The 27,822-nt window shown below is 45.2% G+C and overlaps 1 protein-coding gene across 5 annotated transcripts; it reads right to left on the minus strand.

Annotated features, from left to right (window-relative positions):
- On the minus strand, positions 1 to 27,822 carry KEL (Kell metallo-endopeptidase (Kell blood group)). 5 transcript variants are annotated; one of them, XM_088658890.1, is made up of 20 exons: positions 27,721 to 27,822; positions 27,264 to 27,417; positions 25,652 to 25,686; positions 24,929 to 25,061; positions 23,598 to 23,801; positions 22,223 to 22,347; positions 21,101 to 21,247; positions 19,309 to 19,374; positions 17,200 to 17,388; positions 14,957 to 15,102; positions 13,664 to 13,793; positions 12,826 to 12,936; positions 10,265 to 10,363; positions 9,143 to 9,220; positions 7,470 to 7,573; positions 6,045 to 6,155; positions 5,736 to 5,803; positions 3,666 to 3,832; positions 2,762 to 2,857; positions 1 to 1,601 (listed from the first exon to the last, which is right to left on the minus strand). In XM_088658890.1, the coding sequence occupies exons 4-20, from the start codon at positions 25,008 to 25,010 to the stop codon at positions 1,425 to 1,427; spliced, it is 2,100 nt and encodes a 699-aa protein (XP_088515016.1). In that variant the 5' UTR covers positions 25,011 to 25,061; positions 25,652 to 25,686; positions 27,264 to 27,417; positions 27,721 to 27,822; the 3' UTR covers positions 1 to 1,424. The 5 variants fall into 5 exon arrangements, with proteins under 5 accessions (XP_088515016.1, XP_034952999.2, XP_034953000.2 ...); XM_035097108.3 differs by lacking the exon at positions 25,652 to 25,686; XM_035097109.3 differs by lacking the exons at positions 25,652 to 25,686; positions 27,721 to 27,822 and adding an exon at positions 27,545 to 27,700.

The following is a 27,822-nucleotide window of genomic DNA, read 5'->3' on the forward strand; positions in this document are numbered from 1 at the left end:
TACATTCATCTAGGTTCAAGTCAAACATCACACCAAACCTTAACTTTTCATGGCTTGGTACGATGTCTAAATTGACAGGCCATGGTTTATTAACAGTCAGGAAATCAGAGTTCGAAACCATGATTTGAAGTGGGTTTTGAAATTATGGTGTTTCCTCACTATAGTTTAGCACGGTTTAAATTCACAAAACCATAGCTAGCACTATTTTTTTTGTCAGTACACCACAGACGTGAAGGCAGACTTATGAAGCTGAGGGGACACAAAAGCAAATAAAGAAATAAACTATTAAACTATGGCTTGCCCTTGAGGATTTAGAAGATCAAACCATGGCAGCCCTAGTTCTCAATGAAGCAGTCAACTTGTGGGTGAGGTACAACTTCAAACTTCTATGATGGAATACTCCTTCATATAAAATAATCCCTGAATTTATGAAACTACAGTCATACCTCGGTTTAAGTACGCTTCGGTTTGAGTACTTTCAGTTTAAGTACTACCGCGGACCTGTCTGGAACGGATTAATCTACTTTCCATTACTTTCAATGGGAAAGTTTGCTTCAGGTTAAGTACAGACTTCCGGAACCAATTGTGTACTTAAACCGAGGTACCACTGTAGTGTGTAAAGGAGAAGACAAGATGGAACTCTGTTCTAGTTTTCTATATGGATTTTTTGTATGGAGAATAAGCAGTCACATGAACCCTTACTTGCATTCTGAAGTAGTACAGGCACAGATTTACCACCCTAATGAAAGGTAGACAGACTATCACAGCAAAAAGAACAAGAAGTCCTGTGGCACCAATAACTAGGTCATGGTTTGGATTCTAAACTACAGTTAGCACACCCTATGTTTGACATGAATTTAATCTTAGTGTCTCATTGTTCCATGTGGTTATAGTCATGACTCTTTTTTTTAGCCAGAACTTGGCAGAACTCAGTTCCAGGTGGGCGCCCTCTCAGGTGGGCGCCATAGCCATTATAAGAGAACAAAGGAGGTGTCCACGGTTCCGGCACTTCTTTTTCTAGAAAAATAGCCCGGGTTATGCTATTCAGAAAGTCTCTCACTGTTATTTTCATCTTTGATTAGAAAAGAGCCACTAAACACAGTCACCAGAGACTTGCCAACTGATCTTCAGTTCCAAGTCGTCCCTAAGGCCATTTAGGGGTTGTTGTTTTTAAGAAGTAGCAAATTTCTGCAACACAGTATCTTCTTCGTATTCTCTTCCTTCTTGATGGAAGGATGGCATCTTCTTCCACCTTGACCACTTGGATGGACGTGGCGGCAGAAGAAGGGGCATTTCACATGGAAGGAATGGGGTAAGTGGCTGCTGCGCACATCTCTGACACCACTGAATCCACATGAGCCCTCAGTGCCTGTCTCCCATCTTTTTGCACCAACAGTCCCACATGCTCTTCAGCATCCTTTTTTTTACCAGATGTGGCACCTCACAGCTGGATTTGCTGGTGATTTACTTGGACAGTGGAAGTGCCTGGAGAAATCCTCGCTGTTGCTTAGGGACCCAAGGACACGGAGTGGCGGGGGGCTATGTGGATCTCTGTGCAAGAAGGTTTGCAGTCCTTCGGGGCTCTGGTGGCCACACATTGCCTGCAGAGAAGATAGGTGTGTGGTTAACAAGTGAGCCATTTCTCCTCCTTCACATTCCTCCATGCCACGTTTCTGCTCAGCTTTCATTGTGGGGTAGAAAGTTTGGGGGCAGAGGAACCACACATATTCTAGAGCAGTGTTTCCCAACCTTGTGCCTCCAGCTGTTTTTGGACTACAATTCCCATCATTCCTGACCACTGGTCTTGCTAACTAGGGATGATGGGAGTTGTAGTCCAAAAACAGCTGGAGGCACAAGGTTGGGAAACACTGTTCTAGAGCAAATTGACTTTCATGTAACGTAAAATAGGACCTTTAATCCCTGATAGCTGGATCAGTTAAGGTCTTCTTTTACATTATATGGAAAGTCTAGCCTTGAGAGAAGCACCCAAATAACTGTCAACTCTTTGGGGTGGTATTATACAGGGGCAATTACCCATGTTCGTTTTAGTTATCTGTCTCCACCATGGTCTCTCATCAAAGAAACAAGTCTTGGAGGTTTTCGTCAGGCTTCAAACATTACTCGAAAAGATGTTAAGCCAGCTCTGAGCAGCAAAACCTACACTGGTGGAAAACACCCATGTATAAATGTTGTTAAGTCCAGTGGCTTGTATGGGTCCAAAGTAGACAATTTTTTTTCTGTCAGCCATATTTCTTAAAGGGTAATCTGTGGGGAGCTTCATGCAGGTGGTGGGAAGAGCGAGAGTTGACAATGGACAGACAAAAGGTTTTATGCATTAACTAATCCGGAATAAAGATTATCCTGCTTCAGTTTTCACAATGACTACCCCAGATTAGAATTCCCATGCAGATCTACTCAGTAAACCCCACTACATTTGATGCAGTTACTCTCAAATAAGAGATGAAAAACAAGTGAAATTAATTCCTTTCTGACTTCAGTGTGCTGTACTATTTTTTCAAAATTATTTTTATCATATAAAATGCTGCATCTTCTAATTGTTCTCAAACTACATCGGAAGCAAAAACAGTTTTAAAAGCCCAGGAGAAATGAAGAGCGACTGCTGTTGCCCTACCAAAAATTAGTTTCCAAAAAGCATGAAGGCAATGTGTAAAGATGTGAGAACTGAGATGGGATTGATGTAGCTAAAATCCAGCCAGGGCAAAACAGAAGAAGCAAGAAAAGGTACAAAAGGTTACATTACATGGGCAAAGCTCATGAAGAAGAGCTGGTGGTGTGAGACCTCAGGCCAAGGTAACTTCTTCACCTCTCTGTGTTTTTCCAACCAGTTCTTATATGCCTGTGGGCCAAAGGGGAGAAAAGAAATCTCAGTTACAAATCTCAAAATACATTTCCCTATGCATGACTTTCCAACAGCATCCTCTGAATGAGAAGCCTCCTTTGCACTAGGGCACCCAGAGAACTTCAGTGGTTTAGGGAAGTTTTTAATCTGTGATATTTTAATGTATTTTAATGTGTGTTGGAAGCCGCCCAGAGTGGCAGGGGGGGGGGGAGACCCGGCCAGATGGGCAGGGTATAAATAAATCAATTATTATTATTATTATTATTATTATTATTATTATTATTATTATTATTATCATACATAAATTCAAAATCACAAAGAAGTTGGCATTTTACATGGAGTTTTCACTCCAAAAGAGCACTGTACCCAAACCACTTGTACTGTACTTGGGTTAAATTGTGTCTCCGAATGAAAATCTCCCCACCCAGTTTTTCTTAAGCTGAAGGTGAAACATCTAGCAGCAATGCTAATGGACAACATCATTGAGAGCAGGCACTAACACTCTTAAGATGATAAATTATGATAAATTATGATCCATGAAAGCGTGGGAACAAAAATACCTACTCACTGTAGGGTATGTAAACAATTAAGAAAGGTAGTTCAAATGGATTTAGCAAGAAGATATAAAAGAAGAAATGAGAAATGAGAAATGAGGCGGACCATAGTGGGGTGATGTGAAAAAGACCACCTAAGAGACAGTGGCAACAAAGGTACGTGGAGAGAGAAAACAGCGTGGAAGAGGAGGGGTCTGCAAGTGAGGACTGCGGAGTACCTGCAAGTTCTGATGGTTATCAGATTTTGGTACCTGGTAAGCCATGGCAAGTCCCCCAGTATCAGCTGCATTCTCCAGGAGGGTGAAAGAGCCATTGATGCTGTGGCCCTTCAGGGAGTAGCTCTCGTACTGTTTCACAAGACAGTCTATACGTTGTGCCAGTGTTTTCATATCACAGGCAAGACAGTTCTCGGGTAACACTGCGAACCAAAAGGAAATCCAGGATGGTTAAGTCCCAAGGGGTGGTCACCAGCAATGTGTTCCCTGGAAATTGTTCACTAGGCTAGAGTTCACATAATGCGTCCATGATTTCCATTAATTCCTATGGGGAAATTATCAATGCGTTCCTGACCATTAAATTTTGCCCTCCAGAAGACAAAATAAACCAGAGAAGCCCAGAAAAAAATGCTCTCTGGTTTGTTTGATCGCTCCCCCCCCCCCCCCGTTCCTCAGTCAACCAGCAAAAGGCAAACAAGGAAAAAATGCTCCCTGCTTGGTTATCTGAATGTGGAGTGTGTGTAGCGAACTTTGGGTACTAATTGCTCATGTTTGGATTAAGTGAATTTTTTCATAGTGAATGTTGGTGAAGCAAGACCCACATGTACAGTATAAGCTCTGTACTCTACAGTCCAGGGAAAAAAGTGGGGGGACTGTATCATCTATGTCAGGCATCCCCAAACTGCGGCCCTCCAGATGTTTTGGCCTACAACTCCCATGATCCCTAGCTAACATGACCAGTGGTCAGGGATGATGGGAATTGTAGTCCAAAACATCTGGAGGGCCGAAGTTTGGGGATGCTTGATCTATGTGGTTACAAACAAGTCAAGGCTGGACTTCGCTTCTCCTTGGGTCTATGCAAATACAGAGTCTACACAAACCATTTACCATTCAGAGCTCAGTTGTTATGACATCATCAAAAATGGAAAATGCCCGGGGTGTGTGTGTGTGTGTAGATCTCATTCATCCTATTTTTGTTCCTCCATTTAATTGAGGTGGTTGTGAGTGCCAAGATAGGAGGGGTTTCAACTAAAAGGGAAGCAAAGGGGTCAATACAGAACTTGCTGGGTTTTGTTTTGTTTTGGTTTTTTTATTAAAGTTTTTCCTGATTTACAGAAATATGCGCAATGTCTCTCGTAACATTTTTGCAGATCAGTTTCGTTTGTTGAGACATTGGGCAGAAAAGGGGGAAAGAGGTAGATGAGGGAAGGGTGGGTGGGGGTGGCATGGGGGTGGGGTGACGATGTTTCTATTTTGCTTAATATATGTGGGGTTTTTTGTCAGCGTCGCTTGTGTAGGTTTTCTGCTGTTCGCTTGTGTTCCTTTAGTGGTGAGAGATGTTGGGGTTGGCCTAGGATTCGGTTGTTCATTTGTGGTTGGCTGTGGTGGTCTTTGTTTCGTGTGTGAGTGGGGTGGGTGGGTGTTTTGGGTCAGGTTAGCCATATTGATTTGTATGCTGTTGGTGGATTTTTGTCATTGTCTTGTTGGGCTGTGTATGTGATAAAGGGGAGCCATACCGGGGTGAAGCCGTCTCCTTCTAACTTGCTGGGTTTTTCAGTAGATTTCAATTTTGTCTTAACTTCAGAATCTGTAAGCTTGTCAGTTTGCATTTTACACTTTTGGTTCAGAATTGCTAACTGGAGAGGTACCCGATGTACTTAAGCCTTGGCTACTGCTTCACCTCTGCAAAGCAGCACTGGGAAGGGGCAACGTGCGGTGGCCAGGAGAAAGCTGCTTTCTCCCCTTCCCTCTCCTAGCCATGTTCCCCACTGCTAGGGCTCCAGATCCACATTGGTGAAGAAATAAACATGGGTTTGGAACTCTGGCTGGAGCTAAGGAGGCTTTGGGTGGGTGGAAGGGGCAGACAAAACCTGAGGGTGTGTTGCTGGGAGAAGGGTTAAGCACCTCCCCCCTACTTGTTACTTCTCCAATGAAAATTGCCTCCTTCCAAAGCCACTTTGCAGTTGAGAAATTGGTGCCTTGGGTTTCAGCGCACAGAACAGCTGGGTAATAATGAGTTGTTCTGGCACTTAGGGAAGTAAGACACCACAAGTTCAAAGAATGGAAGGTGCAGCAGATTATCCACAATGCCTTCTCACTACATACCATAATCGTAGAAGGAGTGGAGCAGTTCGTGCGCCATGAAAAACCCCATGGCTCCAAAGTTCACAGCACTGAAAAACACACAAGACAAGGGCTTAGCGAAACCTCCATGACTCCATATTCTAAGTAAGGTTACAGTGTTTTTCAGAATGTTGAAGATACGCATGGGAGAGATTATTTGTGCCCACATTTCTATCTCACTAGACTTTCTGATCAAACTGCTTTGGCAGGTGTGTTTTTTAACCGCTATTTGCAGCATAGTGCAATGGAAGGGCAGCAGTTCTGCGATCAATTCTGCACCACTTTCCTTACCTGGGAAACTCGGTGTGGAAGAAAGGGTTGCGGAACATTCCAGCAGGGAAAACGACAGCGTGACGTCTCAGTGAATAGTATGAATGGACGGACCACAGGGGAATTTCCCAACTGGAATAGAACATTAAGAAAAGTTAAAAGATTTTGGGAGATGATATATAACGAATTGAAAAAGATCTTTAAATATACCTTTCCCAAAAAACCGGAGGCATTTTTGTTAGGGATTATGGGAGGAGAGATTATGAAAGACCACCAAGTATTGTTTATGTACACGACAACCGTGGCTAGGACATTGTTAGCCCAAAAATGGAAACTTCAGGAACTACCAACAATTGAAGAGTGGCAGATGAAAATTATAGACTATGCAGATTTAGCTAGACTGACTTTGCAAGATCCGAGACCAAGGAGAGACAAGGTTCCAAAAAGACTGGAGTAAATATGTGGATTACATGGAGAAAAACTGTAGAAGTTTAAAAACACTTGCAGGATTGAAATAAATCCTACGAACTGACTGAAAAAAAGATAATAAGGAACTGCAAAAAAGGAGGTAACAAGAAAACCGTATGAAGGGAGGGAGGGAAGTCACAGCTCGACAGAGCAAGGCGAAAGAGGGGAATTTAAGATGTATTGTATAAAAGATTTGTTCTTTTTTGTTTTGTTTTGTTGTTAATTGGAAAATTGAATAAAATTATTTGAAAAAAAGAAAAGAAAAGATGATGTTGAAGGCAGGAATGACTTGGGCCACGATTTTTATTCCCTATCTCGTTCCTCCTCACCTACTCAACTGGTCTCACCCTTGTAGTAACACTAAAGTACAGGTTCAAAAAGAGATGCACTCATTACATTATAGCCAAAACACCAAGGGATGAGTTGCAATTGTGAATGAGCTAGCATGGGAGCTTTCACATCACTGGAAGTTATCTCATATGTGACTACTTTTCATTGAAGTCCTCTCTCATATTCCCCTTCCTGACACCAAGTGTTAAGTCATTAAGTATATCCGATTCAGGGATGTTTCTAAAATGAGCCCTATCTGAACGACTTCGCTGCTTTTGGCAGTTCCAAATTATTTGATCTTGTTTCAGCAGTGGCACTACTGAGTTAGCAATCTGCTGGACTTTCTTCACACCACAGAGCATTTGCCAGCTAAATCACATATGTACATAGGTTCAATTACAGTGTAAAAAAAGATCTGGATGCTACCACATATATGTGCTAGTGAATTAGTAGAAAGATGGATAATTAATGCTGTAGCAAATTGTAATGTGCCAGTCCTGGAATTAATTTTTGAAACTCTCCATATTAAAACAAGAAACGTAGAATGGGAGTGAATCCACAAAACAGTGAAGGGGCTTCTCCTTGTTATGATTCGCTGTCTGCCTTGCATTCACATAATCTCTCCTTCATCGTACAAGAAGAACATACTCATCCTGTAGATGGGGATTGACGAGTCTCAGGGAGAATCTCTTCCTCAGAGACTTCAGGCAGGCAACTACATTCCGGAAAAAGTGATCTTCGTAAATCTCCAGCTGAAGGAAAAACCATGCCATAGGATTAGAAGGGGAGACGGAACAAAATTTATTGCCACTCTTAATATACAGACAAAATGTAAAAGTCAGGTGCGTAAAAAAGCACTAAAAGTTCATTGAATATATTGTAGGCGAGTCATTTTAAAATACAACAAAATATAAAACTATGGAACGCAATAATAAAATATAATAGTGACTGAAAGACAAGCGGAAGTAAGACGAAACAACCTGATGTGGATTAATAGCACCCTGAGGACACAATCCAAAACTCTGGCACGCAGCTTGCATAGTGGATAAAAACTCTGGTTTGCACTGCAATGAAGAGGCCTGGACTGGGCCCATTTCCATAACTTGCAGGCAGCTGGGTTGACTTTGGATTGAACAGATCCTTGACTAGCCTACCCCCGTCCCCCTCAACACTCCATTTTCAGAGTACGTATATGCTAGTGGGAATATCACCTGCAATAGGTTCGATCAAATAGTTTAGATGGGCACAGTCAGAGACATACACACACACAACCTACTGGCAGAAGGACCCCACTGCCTTGTCCAACTCCCACCCTGCACAGCAAACTGCAGGTTTGGATTGCTTTGTAAACTGACAAACATATTTCACTCATAAGGCAACTATTAATAAACAGATTAGCTGCTCCAGTGTGGAACCCATAGCTGCCAAGTCTCCCGTTTTTCGCGGGAAACCTCCGTATTTTAAATCGTTTCCCGCTGGCAGCCCGGATTGGAAAAAATCCCGTAAATCCCCCGGATTTCCTACCTGACAGGCAGGCTCCATTTTGGGTCCTGGCGCCGCCCGATTTCCGGTGCCCAGACATGGGTAGCGCGGCACCGGAAGTTGCTTCTACGCATGTCCGGACATGCGTAGAAGCGACTTCCGGTGCCGCGCAACTGCTGATCCCGCATTTTTCAGCGGGAGACTTGGCAGCTATGGTGGAACCTGAGTACGCAGTGTATCAGGCAGGCTTGTCTGAATATGGTTTCATGTTCATCTGATTTAAGAAAATGCTGTGAAAAAATCCTCCAATCACCAGACTGTTACGGTAGGATCTAAGCAAAAAAAATGGTCTGGTTGAAGCTTCCAAAACTCCACTGTAAATTCCTGGAGTATCCAGACCCACATGAACAAAATATGCCTACTTCCTGTTTTTCTTGCGCTGGATGCTTTGAAACTTTAACGAGAGGATCTCTCGCCATTACCAATGGTGGCCGCATGGCTTCTTTCTTTACCCCTAACTGTGTTGGCAGCCTGGCCACCATTTTGCATCCCTCCCCCACAGTGCCCCAGAGCTAGCACCCTACTGTGCGCGTGTGGGTGGGAAGGTTCGGCAGACGCCGTAAAAAACGGTTGAGGAATATTTGAGGAAAATGTCTTCGGAAACTCAACTCTCTTGGGGAGGAGCCAATGAGATAGTAGCCACAGGCTGGGTTCAAATGTCACTGGAGAAGCATGAAACAAGAGTTCCAGGGCAGTGAAACTGAAACCTTCCTGTACCACGGGAACCATCTTTCAGGAGGCAATACCATGGAATTGCAAGCAATGTTTGATCAACCCACCTCTTGAAACTCATTGTCAACTTCATCTGTTTGGAGGATGCTCTCTGGATAGCCAATCTCCACCTGGAGGCGATAAATCTAAAAATACAAGAAAACGATCAAGAGGACTGGTGTTGTTTCGCTTTCAACATCCAATGGCACCTTTTAAATTGTATACATGAATGTCAGGCTTGGGGAATTCTCTCTCTCTCTCCCGGTGGCAGCAAGAAGCAGGGAGGAAACAAAGATAGTCCTTCCTAATGAGTTTATTCAGTCATCACGGTAAGAGACACCAAGAAATCCAGTCATTCCCCATTAATGGAGTTGCTCACACTGAGCTCCTTCCCTCTCCTTCCCTAACAACAGCATTTTCCAATACGGTGTCTACCAGTGGTCAACTGTCTCTGCACCCTTTCTTAACGAATGCCGCATTCTGGGAGAAGGGGGGTCAGCTATGCTTTCCAGTGATGTGTCAGCTGTCTACTCTGCCTCCCCCTTCTCCTAACACCTCATAACTCTGTTGTTCGCCTGTGTCTGACCTGTGATCTTCCTCAGAGCCCTGCTGGAATTTGATACTGCTTTCCCCTTCTCTGGAAAGAGAAAGGGGGAGCGATCTCCACCATTCCTCCTCCTCTTCAGTCCAGTCCCTGACAATGAATGTGGAATGTAAGCACATTCTTCCTCCTAAGATTTATATACGTGACTGTTACTCAAGGTCTGCTCCAGAATACACCTCCCATATCCCTTCACTAAGGTGGATAATGCAAGCTCAGCAGTACGCAGACCTCGGTCAAGGACTGTGGGGCTTGAATCAAAAACCTTAAGAGTCCGTTGCTGGGACTTAGGCTGGTGAGCAATCTAGGGCTCTGTAGCTTCAAGCTCAGATACTGAAGGAAAGGAAGTATGTAACATCAGTCTCTGTGACTAGTAGACATCTAGTGAGGACTAGTATAAATACTAGGGGCATGATCAGCTCTTGTCAGTAAATTACGGTAACACTTCTGCCTGTTACATTCATGGCTCCATTTGTGGTCCTAACCACTGATCGCAAGAACTTTGAGCCGGGGAACAAAGCTGTTCTCCAGATTTGGATTCTCATACCCACACCATAGTCCTGATAGCCATCCAGGCACACATACATACTTTCTCTTTGGCCTCTTGACGGGACTGACTTCCCATCCACTCCACTTGATCCAGATGGCTGTGGATGGCATCTCGGATCTCAAAGAACATCTGCTCAGCCTGGCCAGAGAAAGCAGGGAAATTGCACAATTACAGAAACATATCAGTTGCATTTAGACATATTGCTACACCATAGTTTAGTGTTACAGGAACAAACATCAGGTTGACGAGCCTCCCATGCAGCTGCAAGGAAAGGACTGGAAGGTTTTGCTTCGGTTTTCATGTAACTGCTGTTTGTCATTATGTTTTATATATTCTGTAAGCTGCCCAGAGTGGCTGGGGAAAGCCAGCCAAATGGGCGGGGTATAAATAATAAAAAATATTATAATTATAACTGTAATTATTTACAGAACCTGGACAAATTGTGGTTAATCTTCTGGGGGGGGGGGAAAGCTAACTTTAAATCATATTCAATTAAGTTTTATTCAGAGCAGACCCAGGGAAATAAACAAACATGACTAATTTAGGGCTCTTAATTCCAAAAGGTCTGCTTTAAGGAAAACTAAGTTGACTAGTGCCAAACATTTCTGATCCTGTCTTGTTTCCCTAAGCCATAGTTAACATTAACATGAGTTCAGGGTTTGTAGGTAAAGGTAAAGGGACCCCTGACCATTAGGTCCAGTTGTGACCAACTCTGGGGTTGTGGCGCTCATCTCGCATTATTGGCCGAGGGAGCCTTCGTACAGCTTTATCTACTTTATCTACTTGCACTTTGGTGTGCTTTCGAACTGCTAGGTTGGCAGGAGCTGGGACCGAGCAACGGGAGCTCACCCCGTTGCGGGGATTCGAACCGCCAACCTTCTGATCGGCAAGCCCTAGGTTCTGTGGTTTAACCCACAGCGCCACCCATACATAACAAAAAAAAATGGTGTTTAGTCAAAATGGAAGCAAAAGCTTCATCCTGTACAGGAAGGGGAAATGGGGAGCCATAATTCTGAGGCTTTTGCACATGACCCTGAACTATGGTTCAGCCAAAGTCATTGCCATAGAAATGTTGTGTCACTGGCATTATTATTATTCATTTCATTTCTATGCTGCTTTATATTTTTAAAGGGGGGACAATCTCAAAGCATTTTACAACCCACATTAAAACATCAAAATAAAACAATCCAGAACAAAGCATTACTGAAGCAAGTCAAATATAAAGTATACATTTAAGGACAATTAACATCCATTCAAACATAATTAACAGGAAACTAAAATATCCTACACATTTGTTTAAAAAAAACCACTACAGAGGAGGTAAATTGTAGAATGCACATTTAGCAGAGCCAAGTTAACAAAAAAATTATCTTAAACATTTCGAAAGAAAGCATTACTGAGTGAAGTCAAATATAAAAGGAACATTTGAAACAGCAGAACTAGCAAAAGAATAAAATATTCTCATAAGCGTAGAACCTATCTCCTGCTGTAGGGGAATGCCCCCTGTTTTACTGAGCTCGTTAACCTGCCTCATCAATTCAATACCATTCAACCTCATACTGTACTATATCAGCCCACATAGCCTGGCATGCCATACAATGTTAAAATCTTCCAGAGCCACAAACAAGGCCAGAATCCACTGTGCACTTCACTTCGTCCTCATAAAGGTAGCACAGCCGGCTCACATCAGGATAACATTGCTGTGGACAGATACTGCATTTTATCTAGACATAGATTTCCTGCATCAGTTATACAGGAACCACCAGAACAAGCAATAAGCGATGCGCAGAGGGCTTTGCGAGTGGGCAGAGAAAACCAGGCAGGTTTTCAAACCCTAGGTGAAACAGCCAGGAGATGGAGAGATTGTAGAAGCTCAGCTAGAAATACAGAACAGATACGAAGCAGGTGGGAAAGGAGAAGCAAATGCTGTAAAAAAACAGGTCTGGGAAATGTAGATGCCTAGGAGCAGAGTAATCAAGGTGACCCTAAGCCATGCTTGGCATAGTGTGTTGTTTAGTCATTTAGTCATGTCCAACTCTTCGTGACCCCATGGACCAGAGCACACCAGAGGCACTCCTGTCTTCCACTGCCTCCTGCAGTTTGGTCAAACTCATGTCCGTAGCTTCGAGAACACTGTCCAACCATCTCATCCTCTGTCGTCCCCTTCTTCTAGTGCCCTCCATCTTTCCCAACATCAGGGTCTTTTCCAGGGAGTCTTCTCTTCTCATGAGGTGGCCAAAGTATTGGAGCCTCAGCTTCACGATCTGTCCCTCAGGGCTGATTTCCTTCAGAATGGATAGGTTTGATCTTCTTGCAGTCCATGTACTCTCAAGTGTCTCCTCCAGCACCATAATTCAAAAGCACCATAATTCTCCAGCACCATAATTCAAAAGCATCAATTCCTCGGCGATCAGCCTTCTTTATGGTCCAGCATAGAGTAGTGGATGTGAATTCCTTACTCTCCAGCGGTATTCCCCCTGCCAGGATGTGTTCTCCCCAGACCAGTCAAGAGCAGCCATTGCACTTAGGTAGGATATTAGGCGAGAAGGACAGCAGGGTAAAGGAAAGCGAATCTATGTCTGGCATTGTTGAATACCTACGAGATCCTTGGCCTTCTGGGGGAAAATCTCCTGCACAACCATCTTCCCAAGTATAGGGCCAAAGAACATGCTGGTCTCATGCAGGCATTTTCTCCAACGCTCAGCTCTTACCTAAAATGGAAAGAAAGAAAGAAAGAAAGAAAGAAAGAAAGAAAGAAAGAAAGAAAGAAAGAAAGAAAGAAAGAAAGAAAGAAAGAAAGAAAGAAAGAGAAAAGAAAAGAAAAGAAAGATGACACATGGCACAATCCACTGGGAAGGTCTCCTGAATGAGTCCAAAGATGAATAAGAGCTACGCAAGGGTCTGCTGCAGCTGCCCATGCCCCTACAGTGATGACATTAAAATATCTAGTTTGGGAAAACGAGAGTAAATGCTGAACCAAAAATGCCCCCCCCCCGTATGCATGCACACACACACTTCTGTGGCCCCATTCAACCCATGATCCTCGGTTCCTTGAAAAGTTCTACATTTGGGGCTTGTCCACACATCCGCTTTTGTTGTCCCTAGAAAGCATGGGTCCAGGTGGTTTTCTGCTTGATGCACACTTTTTAGACACGAGTCCAAGCAGTTTTCCCCTTGCCCTGCTCCTTTCTGAGCAAAAACCCGCTCCTTGGCGTTAATTGGAGCAAACATCCATCTGCGAAAACCCAAATTGCTGTTTGCTCCAACTGAGCACTAAAGAGCAGTTTTCCATGGGGGAAAGCAGTGGGACAACAGGAAGTGTGGCTGAGCCTTTCATCCCTTCCTTGAGTGCCATTGCCCCTAATGCCCAAGTGGAAGTTTCTAAGCGGAACTTCCAGCTCACTGTTAGAATATGGGAGATAAAGGAACTAAGCTCACCATTTCTGAGTTTGTTGCCCTACTATTCAACTTGTCTGTCAGTTCCTGATGAGCTTCCTCAAATTGTCTGTCAAGAGCTGGGGACAGATTCCTAACCAGGTAGAGTATCATGTAGATCTGTAGTACATCCCTGCAAAAACATAAAATAAAATAGGACGTGTGCGATTCTCTTCATCACAGGTGTCTTTCAAATGTGCAGGAACACAGGTATGAACAGAGGTTTTTTCAGCCAGAGCTCACTGGAGCCCAGCTCCAGCACCTCTCAGATGGGTGCCATTGCCATTCTAAGAGAACAAGGGAGAAGTTCATGCTGAGCTCCAGCGCCTCTTTTTCCAGAAAAATAGCACTGGGTATGAGGTTTACAGAACCCTAAGAGAATGGGTTTTAAGTTACCCAGTGGCACTTCTGGCCCTATTCCCTTACAAAATATATGAAACTGATCGCCTAAGAATTGATGCTTTTGAATTATGGTGCTGGAGGAGACTCTTGAGAGTCCCATGGACTGCAAGAAGATCAAACCTATCCGTTCTGAAGGAATCATAGAATCATAGAGTTGGAAGAGACCACAAGGGCCATCCAGTCCATCCCCCTGCCAAGCAGGAAACACCATCAAAGCATTCCTGACAGATGGCTGTCAAGCCTCTGCTTAAAGACCTCCAAAGGAGGAGACTCCATCACACTCCTTGGTAGCAAATTCCACTGCCAAACAGCCCCTACTGTCAGGAAGTTCTTCCTAACGTTTAGGTGGAATCTTCTTTCTTGTAGTTTGAATCCATTGCTCTGTGTCCGCTTCTCTGGAGCAGCAGAAAACAACCTTTCTCCCTCCTCTGTATGACATCCTTTTATATATTTGAACATGGCTATCATATACCCCTTAACCTTCTCTTCTCCAGGCTAAACATACCCAGTTCCCTAAGCCGTTCCTCATAAGGCATCGTTTCTAGGCCTTTGACCATTAGGAAATCAGCCCCAAGTGCTCACTGGAAGGACAGATCCTGAAGCTGAGGCTCCAATACTTTGGCCACCTCATGAGAAGAGAAGACTCCCTGGAAAAGACCCTGATGTTGGGAAAGATGGAGGGCACTAGGAGAAGGGGACGACAGAGGACGAGATGGTTGGACAGTGTTCTCGAAGCTACGAACATGAGTTTGACCAAACTGCGGGAGGCAGTGGAAGACAGGAGTGCCTCTGGTGTGCTCTGGTCCATGGGTCACGAAGAGTCAGACACGACTAAACGACTAAACAACAAAATCACCGCACACCACTTTGTAGTACCACACACCAACTCCTCACCTTTTGTGCTGCCATTCTCCAATTAGTTGCGACATCCCTTTCAAATATTCCATGTCATGCACAGCAACTGGTTGAGAGATGTTCAGCTGCACCGGGTAGAAAGCAGCCTGGAGGCACAACAGCCAATCAATGGCAGGAGCCTTTTCCTTAAAAGAGTTTCAAACAGAATTAAATGATTTTACAGGGGAAAAGAATTACAAAATGCCCAGTTGGCATTGCTTAGTAATGGTTGTTGAAGTGAAAGGCTCATACCGTGGGTGGATGGATGAATGAATGAAGAACACACCATGTGCAGGAATGGGCAATCAGATCCTATGCCTATGTTCATGTGTGAAAGTTCAATAGTGCATACTTCCTTGTAGGGGCAAATGGGAGAGGTAAACGGAAATCTTCTCAGAGTTGACCCATGAAGTGCATGGACATGATGAACTTAGGCCCATTAATGGGTCTACTCTACTGGAAGCAGAATTTAGTTGGATGAAGCCCATAAAACAAAAAGCACCCACCCAACCCTCGCAACTAGAACTAAAATCTTATTGGGAATTGTCTCAGTAAGATGCAGTAGGTCTATAACTTATGCGAGGGTTATGCTCCAAGGATTGTGCCTAAAGCCAAAATCGCATATAGTCAAAACCCACTGGGTTCAATGGCAGGCAGGATTGCCAAAGTCATTTTTTTCCAGAACCCTGCCCACTTCCCACCCCCTTTTTTATTTTAATTTTTTATTATTGTTGTTGCTGCTGCTGTTATTGTTATTGTTGTTGTTGTTGTTATGCTATATGCATAAAGCTGAATGCGCACAAGTTAAATGCACGAAAGTCGCAGGCTTACTGTATAATGAGTGCAAAACCAAAAGAAACTTGCTGGAGCAGACCTAAGATCCTTCTAATCTGGAAGTGGCCAGCTAGATGCCTCTGGGAATCCCACAATTATTATTATTATTTTATTTATTATTTATACCCCGCCCATCTGGCTGGGTTTCCCCCGCCACTCTGGGCGGCTTCCAACAAATACAAAAATACATTAAAATATCACAGATTAACTTCCCTAAACAGTGCTGCCTTTAGGTGTTTTCTAAATGTCAGGTAGTTGTTCATCTCCCTGACCTCCGATGGAAGGGCATTCCACAGGGCGGGCGCCACTACCGAGAAGGCCCTCTGCCTGGTTCCCTGTAACTTGGCTTCTCGTAGCGAGGGAACCGCCAGAGGCCCTCGGCGCTGGATCTCAGTGTCCGGGCTGAACAATGGGGGGTGGAGACGCTCCTTCAGGTATATAGGACCGAGGCCGTTTAGGGCTTTAAGCGAGGCATGAAGGCAGAAGTACTCCTCCACTGACTGTATGCCTCTTCTCCAGTTTTTTGAATGAAGGCTACCTCTGATTCCTCCTTTTCCCAGACCCATGCTTCTTCTACTTAGCCTGCCTCTCTATGATGTAAAGAAGACTCAATTGATCACTGTCAGTCATTTCACAAACCTCCTAGTGCATTATAATATAGATTACTCATGAACAACAAAAAATGGAACCATTTCAGGGGGAAAAAGACCAGTATGTCCTGTAAGGGCAGCCAGCCTTCATCAGATCTCCATGATTAACTGGTTGGATTGGATTCAACAACACAATGTGCTGAATGTGCCATCAGCACCAGAAATTCAACTTGCCAGATTGAATGATGCCCTCTCCCCCCACGTACTGTTCTGGAGTTCTCCGGACACACACACAGCAAGCCAATTTTGGGGGCACTGGGATACATGGAAAGAATGCCGCAACCAGACATTCTTGTGCAGGATATCTGTTGACGGGACTTGTTGGGTGAATACCACCTGACATATTTGTTATTCTCCACTAAAAAGTAAAAGGCAAAGGACCCCTGGGCGGTTAAGTCCAGTCAAAGGAGACTACGGGGTGAGGTGCTCATCTCGCTTTCATGCCAAGGGAGCCAGCGTTTGTCCACAGACAGCTTTGTGGGTCATGTGGCCAGCATGATTAAGCCGCTTCTGGCTCAATGGAACACCGTGGTGGAAGCCAGAGTGTACGGAAATGGTTTACCTTCCCGTCGCAGTGGTACCTATTTGTCTACTTGCACTGGCGTGCTTTCGAACCGCTAGGTTGGCAGGGGCTGGGACAGAACAACAGGAGCTCACTCCATCACGGGGATTCGAAGCGCCGACCTTCTGATCGGCAAGCCCAAGAGGCTCAGTGGTTTAGACCACAGCGCCATGTATGGCTGCAGGATGTATATATACCTGCAGCTCCTTGATGGTAGTGGAGTAAAATAGCATCCGTTTTTCCTTTCGCATCTTCAAGGGCGTAACTGCCTTCTGGAGGTTGGAGATAAAGGAGAACGCCAAGGCAATGTAAGTGGTGGTAACATCTGTGCGCCCTCCCATCAGGTGTCCTAGCTTTGTGAGGTACTGGAAGTACAGACGCAGGACCTGTAAATGAAACCTTGCTGTCAAAAAGAATCTCCATCTCTTGAGGCATTTGATGATCCATTAGACCAAAGTATAAAACTCTTTAGACACCCCCTACCCCTCCCTAGGTCCCTTTACTATCCACCTGTCCTTGAACTCAACCCGTACTTAAGGTTAAGCACTCTTACATATAACTGGGGCTGCCCTTGGAAAGTGCTCGGAAACTTCAACCGGCTCAAAGAGCTGCAGTTGGATTGTTGGCCAGGGCTGGTTATAGGGAGCATACGGCACTCTTGCGAGAACAGCTTCACTGGCTACCGGTCTGTTTCTGGGCAAAATTCAAAGGGGAGGTTGTGGCCTATAAAGTCCTAAACAACTTAGTTCCAAGCTATCTGAAAGACCGTATTCCTTCATACGAAGTACCCAGGTTTTGAGATCTTAAGGGGAGGCCCCTCTCTTGGTCCCGCAACCCTTACAGGCATGTTTGGTGGGGGTCACGAGAGAGTTGCTCCCAGAATTTGGAACTCCCTCCCTAGAGAAGCTAGACAGGCTCCCTATTTGCAGGTGAAGAAACTTCCTTGTTCCACCAGACTTTTGGGAACCGACTGCTTTTAAATCCAGGGCGAGTTCTGTGCTGTTTTTAATTGTCATTATTGGTATGTTTTAAACAGATTTTATATATGTTTTAATTCTATCAGTGTTTAATTGCATTTCAACGATGGGTTTTTCTATCCTGTTTATATCTGTAAGTTGCCTCGAGTCCTGTCAGGGTAAAAATAAATAGATAATAATATAGCATATGTCGCCTGGGGTCTAAAATCAAGTTCCTGGCAGTAGGACCCCAGCATCTTATATTCTGTCCCACAAGGTCAACCTGTTAAATGATGAGCAGCTAGCCTGCCACCTCCTGCTCTTCAAGCACGGCCGCAGCTGGTGGCCAGAAGATGGCGCTGAAGATACAAGTTCCACCAGGATCAGGTGACACTCCCCAGCCAATCCAGTTCTATTTGGCCCTGTAAAGGCCAAACTGACTCTGGCCTGATTTCCCCATATGTGTTGCTTTTGGAATTTCTATTTACCTCCAGACTAGCAGCCCTGGCACACAGGCATGGGCATAGCCAAGGGGGGCAGGGAGGGGCAGCTGCCCCTTTAAATCAATAATAATAATAATAATAATAATAATAATAATAATAATAATAATAATATTGGGCAGCTCCCAACAGAATATTAAAAACACAATAAAACACCAAACATTAAAAACTTCCTTAAACAGGCCTGCCTTTAGATGTCTTCTAAAAGTCAGATAGCTGTTTATTTCCTTGATGGGAGGGCGTTCCACCGGGCAGGCGCCACTACCGAGAAGGCCCTCTGCCTGGTTCCCTGTAACCTCACTTCTCACAGTAAGGGAACCGCCAGAAGGCCCTCGGAGCTGGATCTCAGTGTCCGGGCTGAACAATGGGGGTGGAGCCGCTCCTCCTGAGGTTCTGCTGCCTCCCATAACAAAAGGCCTGCCCCCCCCCCAAAAAAAATCCTGGCTACATCCATGTCCACAGGAAATGTTTGCACATGCAAATACACTTCCTCAATTCTCAGCAGTTCCATAACTTTTCCAAACAATGGTTTCCAGGGCCGGCCCTACGTGCAGGCTGGGTGGCGCAGGGCACCACGGTGCTGGCCCGCTGGCCAGCCGGCCCGCCACGCAGCTGCGCCCACGGCAACCGTGCTGTGCCTGCTCGCCGGCCGCGCAGCAGCGCCTGTGGCAGCCGCGCTGCGCCCACCCACCGCACTGGGAAACGGGATGGGGGGGGCGCCGGAGGGATCCATCGCACCACGGCACCAGGGGCGCTTAAGACAGCCCTGGTGGTTTCTCAGGCAGGCTGGCTGTGGAAATGGTCCACCCGTGAACCAACTTTCAATTACATGTAGGACTTGACATTTTACCTTGGAATATGTTCCTGTTTTCTTGAACTGTGTTTCTGGAGGCAGCTCAAACTCTGGATGGTCAATCTGAGAGAGGAAGACATAGACGGAATAAATGTGAGTGTCTTTATAGATGGGATAACAAAAGAAATCAATCGCCAGAAGATTGTGGGGGGGTTTAATGATGTCAAAGTTGCAACTCATAAGGGGAGGGGAATACGGTGAATAGTGAACTCTATGGAAATCCCTCCAATAGAAACAGCAGGGCCCGTAGCAAAAGCCTACCATGTCAGCGCATGCTGTTTTCAATTGCATTTGCACAGAGGGTCATTTGACATGTATGCACATTGCACACACGTATACAGTGGGGTCTGCCCCAGTCAGGGGTGTAGCAAGGGGGTGCACAGGGTGCGGTCCGCCCCAGGTGCCACCTCCCTGGAGGGGGGTGACACTCGGTGCCCGCCCCCACGACTCCCAAGCCGAGCCCCGCTACCCAGTAAAAACCCTCGCTCGGCGGCTGCCTGCTCGCTCAGTTGCTCAGTGCGTGCTTTGCTTTTTCCTGCTGGGGTGGAGGCGAGGGGCGGGCCAGAGGGCCGCTGACGCCCCTCCCTGGCCCACCCCTCATCTCCGCCCCAGCAGGAAAAAGCAAAGCATGCTGTGGCCGTAGCACGCATGTGCAGCGTCGCTCCGTAACGTGCATGCGTCGCTCCGTAGCAATGCTGCGCATGCACGCTATGGGGCGACACTGCACATGCGCGCTACAGAGCAGGTTGCCACTCCGGGTGTCCGAGCGGCTTCCTATGCCGCTGGCCCCAGTGCTCCCTTATCAACTCAAGTCCAAATTGTACCACAACTTGTTCTTTCTCAGCTCTCTGTATGCTTGGTTGTGTATTGGACAGCACTGAAAGGTAGACAGCTCTGGACCTGGTCATTGGTTTCTGATTCGCAGTTGTTTAAATGCTAAACAAGGCTGCTGAAATGAAGGCAGCTAACCAGGCATAAAGTGTTGGATGAAAGGCTTGTGGGCTCAGTTCAACTCGAGTACTAAAAACAAAGAGCTAGCCAAGGATCAGCAAACATTTTCTGCAGGGGGCTGGTCCACTGTCCCTCAGACTTTGTGGGGAGCCGGACTATATTTTTTTGGGGGGGGGGAACCCGACTCTCCCCTCCCTTCTCCACAGCACCGGATGAGCCCCGGTGGCTGCTTACCTTGTGAGTGGCAGAGGCTGACGGTGGCAGCAGGGGGCGATGAGCGGTGCGAAAGGGCTGGCTCCAGAGAGGGGTTGCTTAAAATGGTGCTTAGCCAACTGTGGCTCAACAAAGCCCAGCCCCCTTCCTCCTCTAGGCAGGGCGGGGAGAAGCCAGGAGGAGGGAGGGAGGAGGCGCCACCGCGGTGTGTGTGAGGGAGAGGGGGGGGGGAAATGGCACAGCCCTAATGATCAGAATCCCCATGCCGATCCACGCGGCGATTCCTGGACCGTCCGTGGGCCGGATCCAGAAGGCTATTGGACCGGATCCGGCCCCCGGGCCTTAAGTTGCCTACCCATGAGCTAGACTCTGAATATGACCAGTCAGTGGTGCCTTGTTCTTTAATTCTAGCCCTGTTTCTTTTGCACTTGGCTCAGTTTGGTAGATTTGTGGATTCTCTAAAACACAAAACAGATCCAGAACTCTGCCCACCCACAGCATGCACTGACTGGCAGCAGCTGTGCAGGACTTCAGGCAGAAGACTTTTTTAAAATGTTCCCCTATATGGCTGAATTTCTCAGGATCCAACTCTGACATCTAACTTTTGCCTCCTGGCGTTCCCTACCTGGATAATATTGGTGCTGGGATCAGAGGCATTGGGTCCCACGAAGGCTTTGAAGAAAGGGAACGTATTGTATTTCCCCATGAGTATCTGAAGAGTCTGGTTAAAATCTGTCTCCTTCCAGGTTCCTGTGATATTCCAGCCACCAATCTGAGCAAAGACAAAAATTGAGTTGGGTTTTCCAAAATTTCAAATAAATCCCACCTGAGTGATGCATGAGGAATCAATGCTTGGCTGATGTGAACGTTATGATCACCGTATCAGTTACAGAAAAGGAGAGTAAGATTTGTGATTGCTATAGCACCATCAATATGCATGGCACTTTGCAGATTAGCAAAAACCCAAACTGAGAAGTCCTTTTTCCCAAAGGTCTTGCAATCTAAATTTCAATAGTGGGAGGCACTGAAGGAGGGGAAGAAATAAAGGTAACAAGGACAAATGAGAGCAAATGCCAAAAGGTGTATTAGCCTCAACTTGAGATATAACAGAAAATAAGGGTAGAAAGATAGGATAGGGCACATTGTAAGGAATGCTGGTGTCTTGTGGATACATGCCAAAAATGAATATTGATACAACCTACCAAACAATCACCAGCTCATTAGTGACGTGAGATACAGAATAATAATAATAATATTAATAATTTATTATTTATACCCTGCCCATCTGTCTGGGTTTCCCCAGCCACTCTGGGCGGCTTCCAACAGAAAAATGAAATAAAATAATCTATTAAACATTAAAAGCCTCCCTAAACAGGGCTGCCTTCAGATGTCTTCTAAAAACCTGGTAGCTGTTTTCTTCTTTGACATCTGATGGGAGGGCGTTCCACAGGGCGGGCGCCACCACTGAGAAGGCCCTCTGCCTGGTTCCCTGCAACTTGGCTTCTCGCAATGAGGGAACCGCCAGAAGGCCCTCGGTACTGGACCTCAGTGTCCGGGCAGAACGATGGGGGTGGAGACGCTCCTTCAGGTATACTGGACCAAGATTGTTTATGAGTTGAACTATCCATCTTACTTGTTGTTTTATTCTACTGCTGATAGGAAGAGGGTGGGCCTAGATATATTCAAGGGCATATCTGTGCAATTGTGGGGGGGGGGGCATATGTTCACTTCTGTGTGCAGTCATCACCTTATCTATGAGCTCCTCCAAAGGCTGAGCACCTAGAGCTTCAATCTGTTCTGTATTCATGCAAGAGGTGTAAAACTGTACGGCCTTCTCCTTTGCTGAGCTGTTAAACCCCAGGTGTAGCTCTTCTGAGGAAGAGAAGGCAGGTAACATACAAAAAACAGTTGGAAGTTAACAAGCTGCCTGCATCAGGCTGAGCAAATTAACCTGGAGAAGGCAGAAGATAGAATGCAGAGTGGAACAGCAATGCTGGCAGTCTGATCAAGAGACAGAACCAATGCCGCTTTTAGTCGTCCTGCCTCTTGACCAGTCTCTCTTCTGCCTCTGTCCATACTGTATACATAGCCAAGATGGGCTGCATTCTACATTGGCAAGAAGGCAGTAGGGGACATGTCATTGCTAGTTCTGAAGTCTAGACCCTGATGGGGAATTTTGCCAGTTGTGGCTTCTACTGTCACTGTAGAATTGTGACCTGACAGTGCTAAAAGGGCAACGAGGACCAGAATGCAATGGGTGGTAATGATGGGGCCGAATTTCAAATGTAGCGTAGAACAAATTAGCTATTTCTTATTAGCTATAAGAATTCTAGCCGTTCACTTAGAATAGTGCAATCAACGTGGCCAACAGTTCCATGATAAAGAAAAGGACAAGTCCCTAAACTTGCAAAACATGTGATCTAACTTTTGACAGTGAGGAAGACATCAGAGGGAAGGAAGGGGGCAGGAGGAATAAATATAAGCAGGAATAAAAAGGAATGGGTATATGGGCATGTACAGTCACATGTGCTTAGGCTCAGTATATATTCAAAACGACCCCTCTCCCTTCCCCTTAAAGTACGGTGGTAACTCGACTTACGAAGGCGATCCATTCCGCGGTGCTCTTCGGAAGTCTAAAACTTCGTAAGTCGAAGCGTCCATTTTGCGCATGCGCAAAGCGCAATTTTGTGCTTTGCGCATGCGCAGACCGCGTGTGCCGGGTGAAAATACTTCCGGGTTAGCGGACTTCAGAAGTCGAAACCTTCGGAAGTCGAGGCACTCGTAAGTCGAGGTACCACTGTACATTTTGGTTCACCACATCAAAACAGCAGGAAAATATTACCTAGTGGTGGCATTACCACATCAAAAGTTAACATCTGAAATGGTTCTGCACAAGGTATGGTTCTTTTAATGATGGTTGGATGCAGCAGTTGGGTGAACCGTCTTATGATGGCATAGGGTGAATATTATTAGTGCTAGTGGTGCCTATGTGTTCTTGTGATGGATGATGGCTTGACACGTACAATTATAGTCTTATTGGAATGGGTCCCCGTCCCTCCGCCACAATAGATGTCAGTAAAGGATTCCGAACACAGCAGCCACCACCTGTCTCTTCTCCTTACCTAAGAGCCGCCTCATGATCAGCTGGTTTTCTTCCAAGAGCACATCAAAGACATTCACCAACGGCATGTTTAGCCCCCGCGTTTGGTTAGCTTCCCAGTTGCCACAAGTGTAGCTGTAGAAATCGTCACAGGGATCAATGGTGTTGTTGTGGGAATTCAGCAACCTCAGCAGGAATGCAAGGCATGTTGTAGTGTTGCATGTTTCTGGAGAAATGTAGAGGCAACGTTTAGCAGAGAATAGGCAACGGCTGTAGGGAGGACAGGGGAGTGTGCAAAACCGATGTTTTGCTCAGGCTTGTGCTGACTTGTCGACCTAGCACTAAATCAGGGTTGAGGAACTATGCAGTTACACTCCAATTTCCATCAGACCCAGCCAGCATGGCCAATGGTCAGGTGTGATGGGTGTTGTAGTCCAGCGACTTCTGGATGGCCCCATATTCCCCAACGCTGTGCTAAAACCATGGTTTAGCATTACGTGTGGACACAGCCACTGGTCCCAGCCACTGGCTGCCTACATTTCAAAGGGAGAGAACAAGTGATAAGAGGAAATCCCTCATACAGTCATACCTCGGAAAAGTACGCTTCGGTTTGAGTACTTTCAGTTTAAGTACTCCGTGGACCTGTCTGGAACAGATTAATCCACTTTCCATTACTTTCAATGGAAAAGTTCGCTTCAGGTTAAGTACGCTTTAGTTTAAGTACTCCGCAGACCGTCTGGAATGGATTAATCCACTTTCCATTACTTTCAATGGGAAAGTTAGCTTCAGGTTAAGTACGCTTTAGTTTAAGTACTCCGCAGACCGTCTGGAACGGATTAATCCACTTTCCATTACTTCCAATGGGAAAGTTCGCTTCAGGTTAAGTACGCTTCAGGTTAAGTACTCCGCAGACCGTCTGGAACGGATTAATCCACTTTCCATTACTTCCAATGGGAAAGTTCGCTTCAGGTTAAGTACGCTTCAGGTTAAGTACTCCGCAGACCGTCTGGAACGGATTAATCCACTTTCCATTACTTTCAGTGGGAAAGTTCGCTTCGGGTTAAGTACGCTTCAGGTTAAGTACTCCGCAGACCGTCTGGAACGGATTAATCCACTTTCCATTACTTTCAGTGGGAAAGTTAGCTTCAGGTTAAGTACGCTTTAGTTTAAGTACTCCGCAGACCGTCTGGAACGGATTAATCCACTTTCCATTACTTCCAATGGGAAAGTTCGCTTCAGGTTAAGTACGCTTCAGGTTAAGTACAGACTTCCGGAACCAATTGTGTACTTAAACCGAGGTACCACTGTATATACAAGAAAAGAGTAAGTCAGAGGGAAGGGGTATTCTAGTACCTAGGTTACGTGTAACAGCAGTGAAGATAATGACTAGCAGGAGGCCAAGGAAAGTGATGAACAGCAGAGCACAAAGGAACATGATTTTGGCTTTTTGATGTCTTTTCACAACCTCTCCTGAGTCCTCATTTGCCTGAAATTAGAAGGGGGAAAAAGTATGTGAAAACAGAGCCATCACTTCTTCTCACTTAGGGGATGTGGTTGTGCTCTTCTCTTCACATCACATAGAATATATTCATGAAAATGCTTACATGAAATGCTTACAGTGTTTGGAACATCACTTTGTAGAACAATATATCATCATCATCATCATCATCATCATCACTTCTGCTTCATTCAAACTTCTGCCGTTGTTTTAAACAATCACTTTCCCCCTCTTAAGGTATTTCCTTCTCATTCCCATGCAATAGTTTGCTGTTGTGCAAACTGCATTGATTTTTCCTCCCCCAACCCCTCCTTGACTTCATGCAAATCCAGAATCGGGTTTAGGCACTACAAACCCTGTGGAGGTGCGGGTGGGGATGCACAATGACATCCTTACATTTTTATTATTTAAGGGAGAAAAGTCCAAATTCACGTAAAAATTATGTTGCCCGTATGCGACCCATTCTGTACCTTCACTCGTTTGGAGAAATAAATAGCTCCAGAATATCCGCAATGCCCAAGTGCACTGCAGGCAGCCCCAACAGAGATCTGAATGATTTCAAGACTTCCAGAACTTACCTTGGGTTGCAACTTGCAGTTTTTTCATACTCGCCCTGCAACATTTCCAAAGAAGAAAATATGGATACCCTTATGAATCTCTAAAACCCCATTCTCATAACCAAGGATCGCTGCCTGAGCGCTCTCTCTCTCTCTCTCTTGCACCCACAATTGCACATTTTGGAATTTCCAACCTGTATCCTGAAAGTTGCATTTTAAAATGCAAAGACGTTTAATGCAATATTTAATATCCAATACAATCCACCACGGATCATCTGGCAATACCATATACAGTGGTACCTCTACTTACGAATTTAATGCGTTCCGAACGCACATTTGTAAGTCGAAAAAAATTGTAAGTCGAATCCCATAGGAATGCATTGGGAGAAAAAAATTGTAAGTAGAAGCAACCCTATCTAAAAATTCGTAAGTAGAAAAATTCCTATCTAAACTGCATCCAAGATGGCGGACGGAGCTCCATTCATAAGTAGAAATATTCGTAAGTAGAGTTATTCGTAAGTAGAGGTACCACTGTACAGTCATACCTTGGATTGTGTTCGCTGCGGGTTGCGTATTTTCAAGTTAAGCAGAAGCGTTTTGCGCGCATCCGCAGAAGCTCTCTATCTGCGTTTTGCACATGCGCTAAAGCACCACTTGGGTTGAGTACTTTTTGGGGTGTGAATGGTACCCCGTAATGGATTGTGTACTCAACCCGAGGTACCACTGTAAAAAGCAACAATATTTACTGTCCAAATAAGCCTCTACTTTGTGGGGTGGGAGGGTCGCTGGGTGTGGGGCAGGACACTGGAATTTTGTAACCATGTAAGTGTGAGAACATGTACAGAGTCGAGATGCATCTATCCCACCACTCAAATATCCAACATCAAGGAACCTAGGAAAGCAGGCTCAACCTGAAAAACTCTAGTGCATGTGTGTGCCTGCTAACAAAATTGTTAAAAGGAATTTCTGGCATCTCCCCAAACGGAAAAAGAGTTATAGCGTTCTACAAGAGACTGGTACCAGAAAACAAGATAAACAGGGACAGTTGGAGTGTATGTTTGACATAAATCAAATCTTTGGAAAACTAGGACATAAGGAAATTTGATAGACTACTCTATAATGACTGCACAGGTGCATCAACAAAAAGTGGCAATTTTTTTAAAAAGTAAAGAAAACATTGCATTCATATATCTCTTGGAGCAAAACTATTCTAAGAATACCCATTGCTTAATTTCTAAAAAGAGAGGTGTTGCCATAAAACGACAGCCTCTGGCCTAGTATGGCTGTAGATGATCCAGGGGGGGTGGAATGGCATTCTGTACATGCTCAAATGCACTACCATCTTAATCTTTAATTAATCTGTCCTAAAAAGCTGGGCCTGGCATTGAAAACACACAAAATTCATTCTTGACCTGTGGATCAGGATCCGGAAAACAAATACTTTCAAATTCTGCATTCCAAAACTCGCAACGGAAAATCTCAATGCCAGAAGTCTAGGAAAGGCCTGACCCTGGCCCAAGTTATTTTGCAGCACACAGACATGTACCAGGTGGGAAGATACACAAACAGAAGAGGAAATGCAATTGGGTAAAATAATAAAAAGCACAGAGCGAAAAGCTGGCGTTTGTACTACCTGCTGTGGAGTCCTCATGATTTCACTGTTACGAGTCTTTAGCGAAATGAAGCTTTAGCTCCTGAAGATCTCTTCCTTCCTTCCACCTTCCCCTCAAGGGCTTGCAAAGAATATCATTCCAGATCAGAGACAAAGCCTTCCTTTCCTTCCCTAGCTGGAGGCACAAAGGAGGAGGAGAAGCAGAGAGAGGGTTGGTCAAAATAACATCCTTCAAGAAAGCACAACTTGGAAGCTTCTCTGCCAACCCTCCCCTTATGACACCCTTTCCTCCTGGAACATACGGTAGGTCATAGCAACTTTCTTTTCCCAGTAATGGAACTGCCCACCGTTTCCTTCCTCTTCCTGCAGTATAACTCCATTGTCTGAGGATGGATTCAGTACCGCATGCAGCCTTTGCCTGCCTCTCTCCTTCCCGTGCACAATTATCTTGTGGGTCACAAACATTTGACGTTCCTACCTTGGCAGCCCGTGGCTCACACTATCCTTCTGCTGCCTCTTGAGTCCTGCCCATCTTGCAGCAACTTCAGGCGCCTGCTTCGGTCTGATATACGGGCTGCTG

The sequence above is a fragment of the Zootoca vivipara genome, chromosome 15 (assembly GCF_965207765.1).
Source record: "Zootoca vivipara chromosome 15, rZooViv2.hap1.1, whole genome shotgun sequence".
Classification (NCBI taxonomy): Eukaryota; Metazoa; Chordata; class Lepidosauria; order Squamata; family Lacertidae; genus Zootoca; species Zootoca vivipara.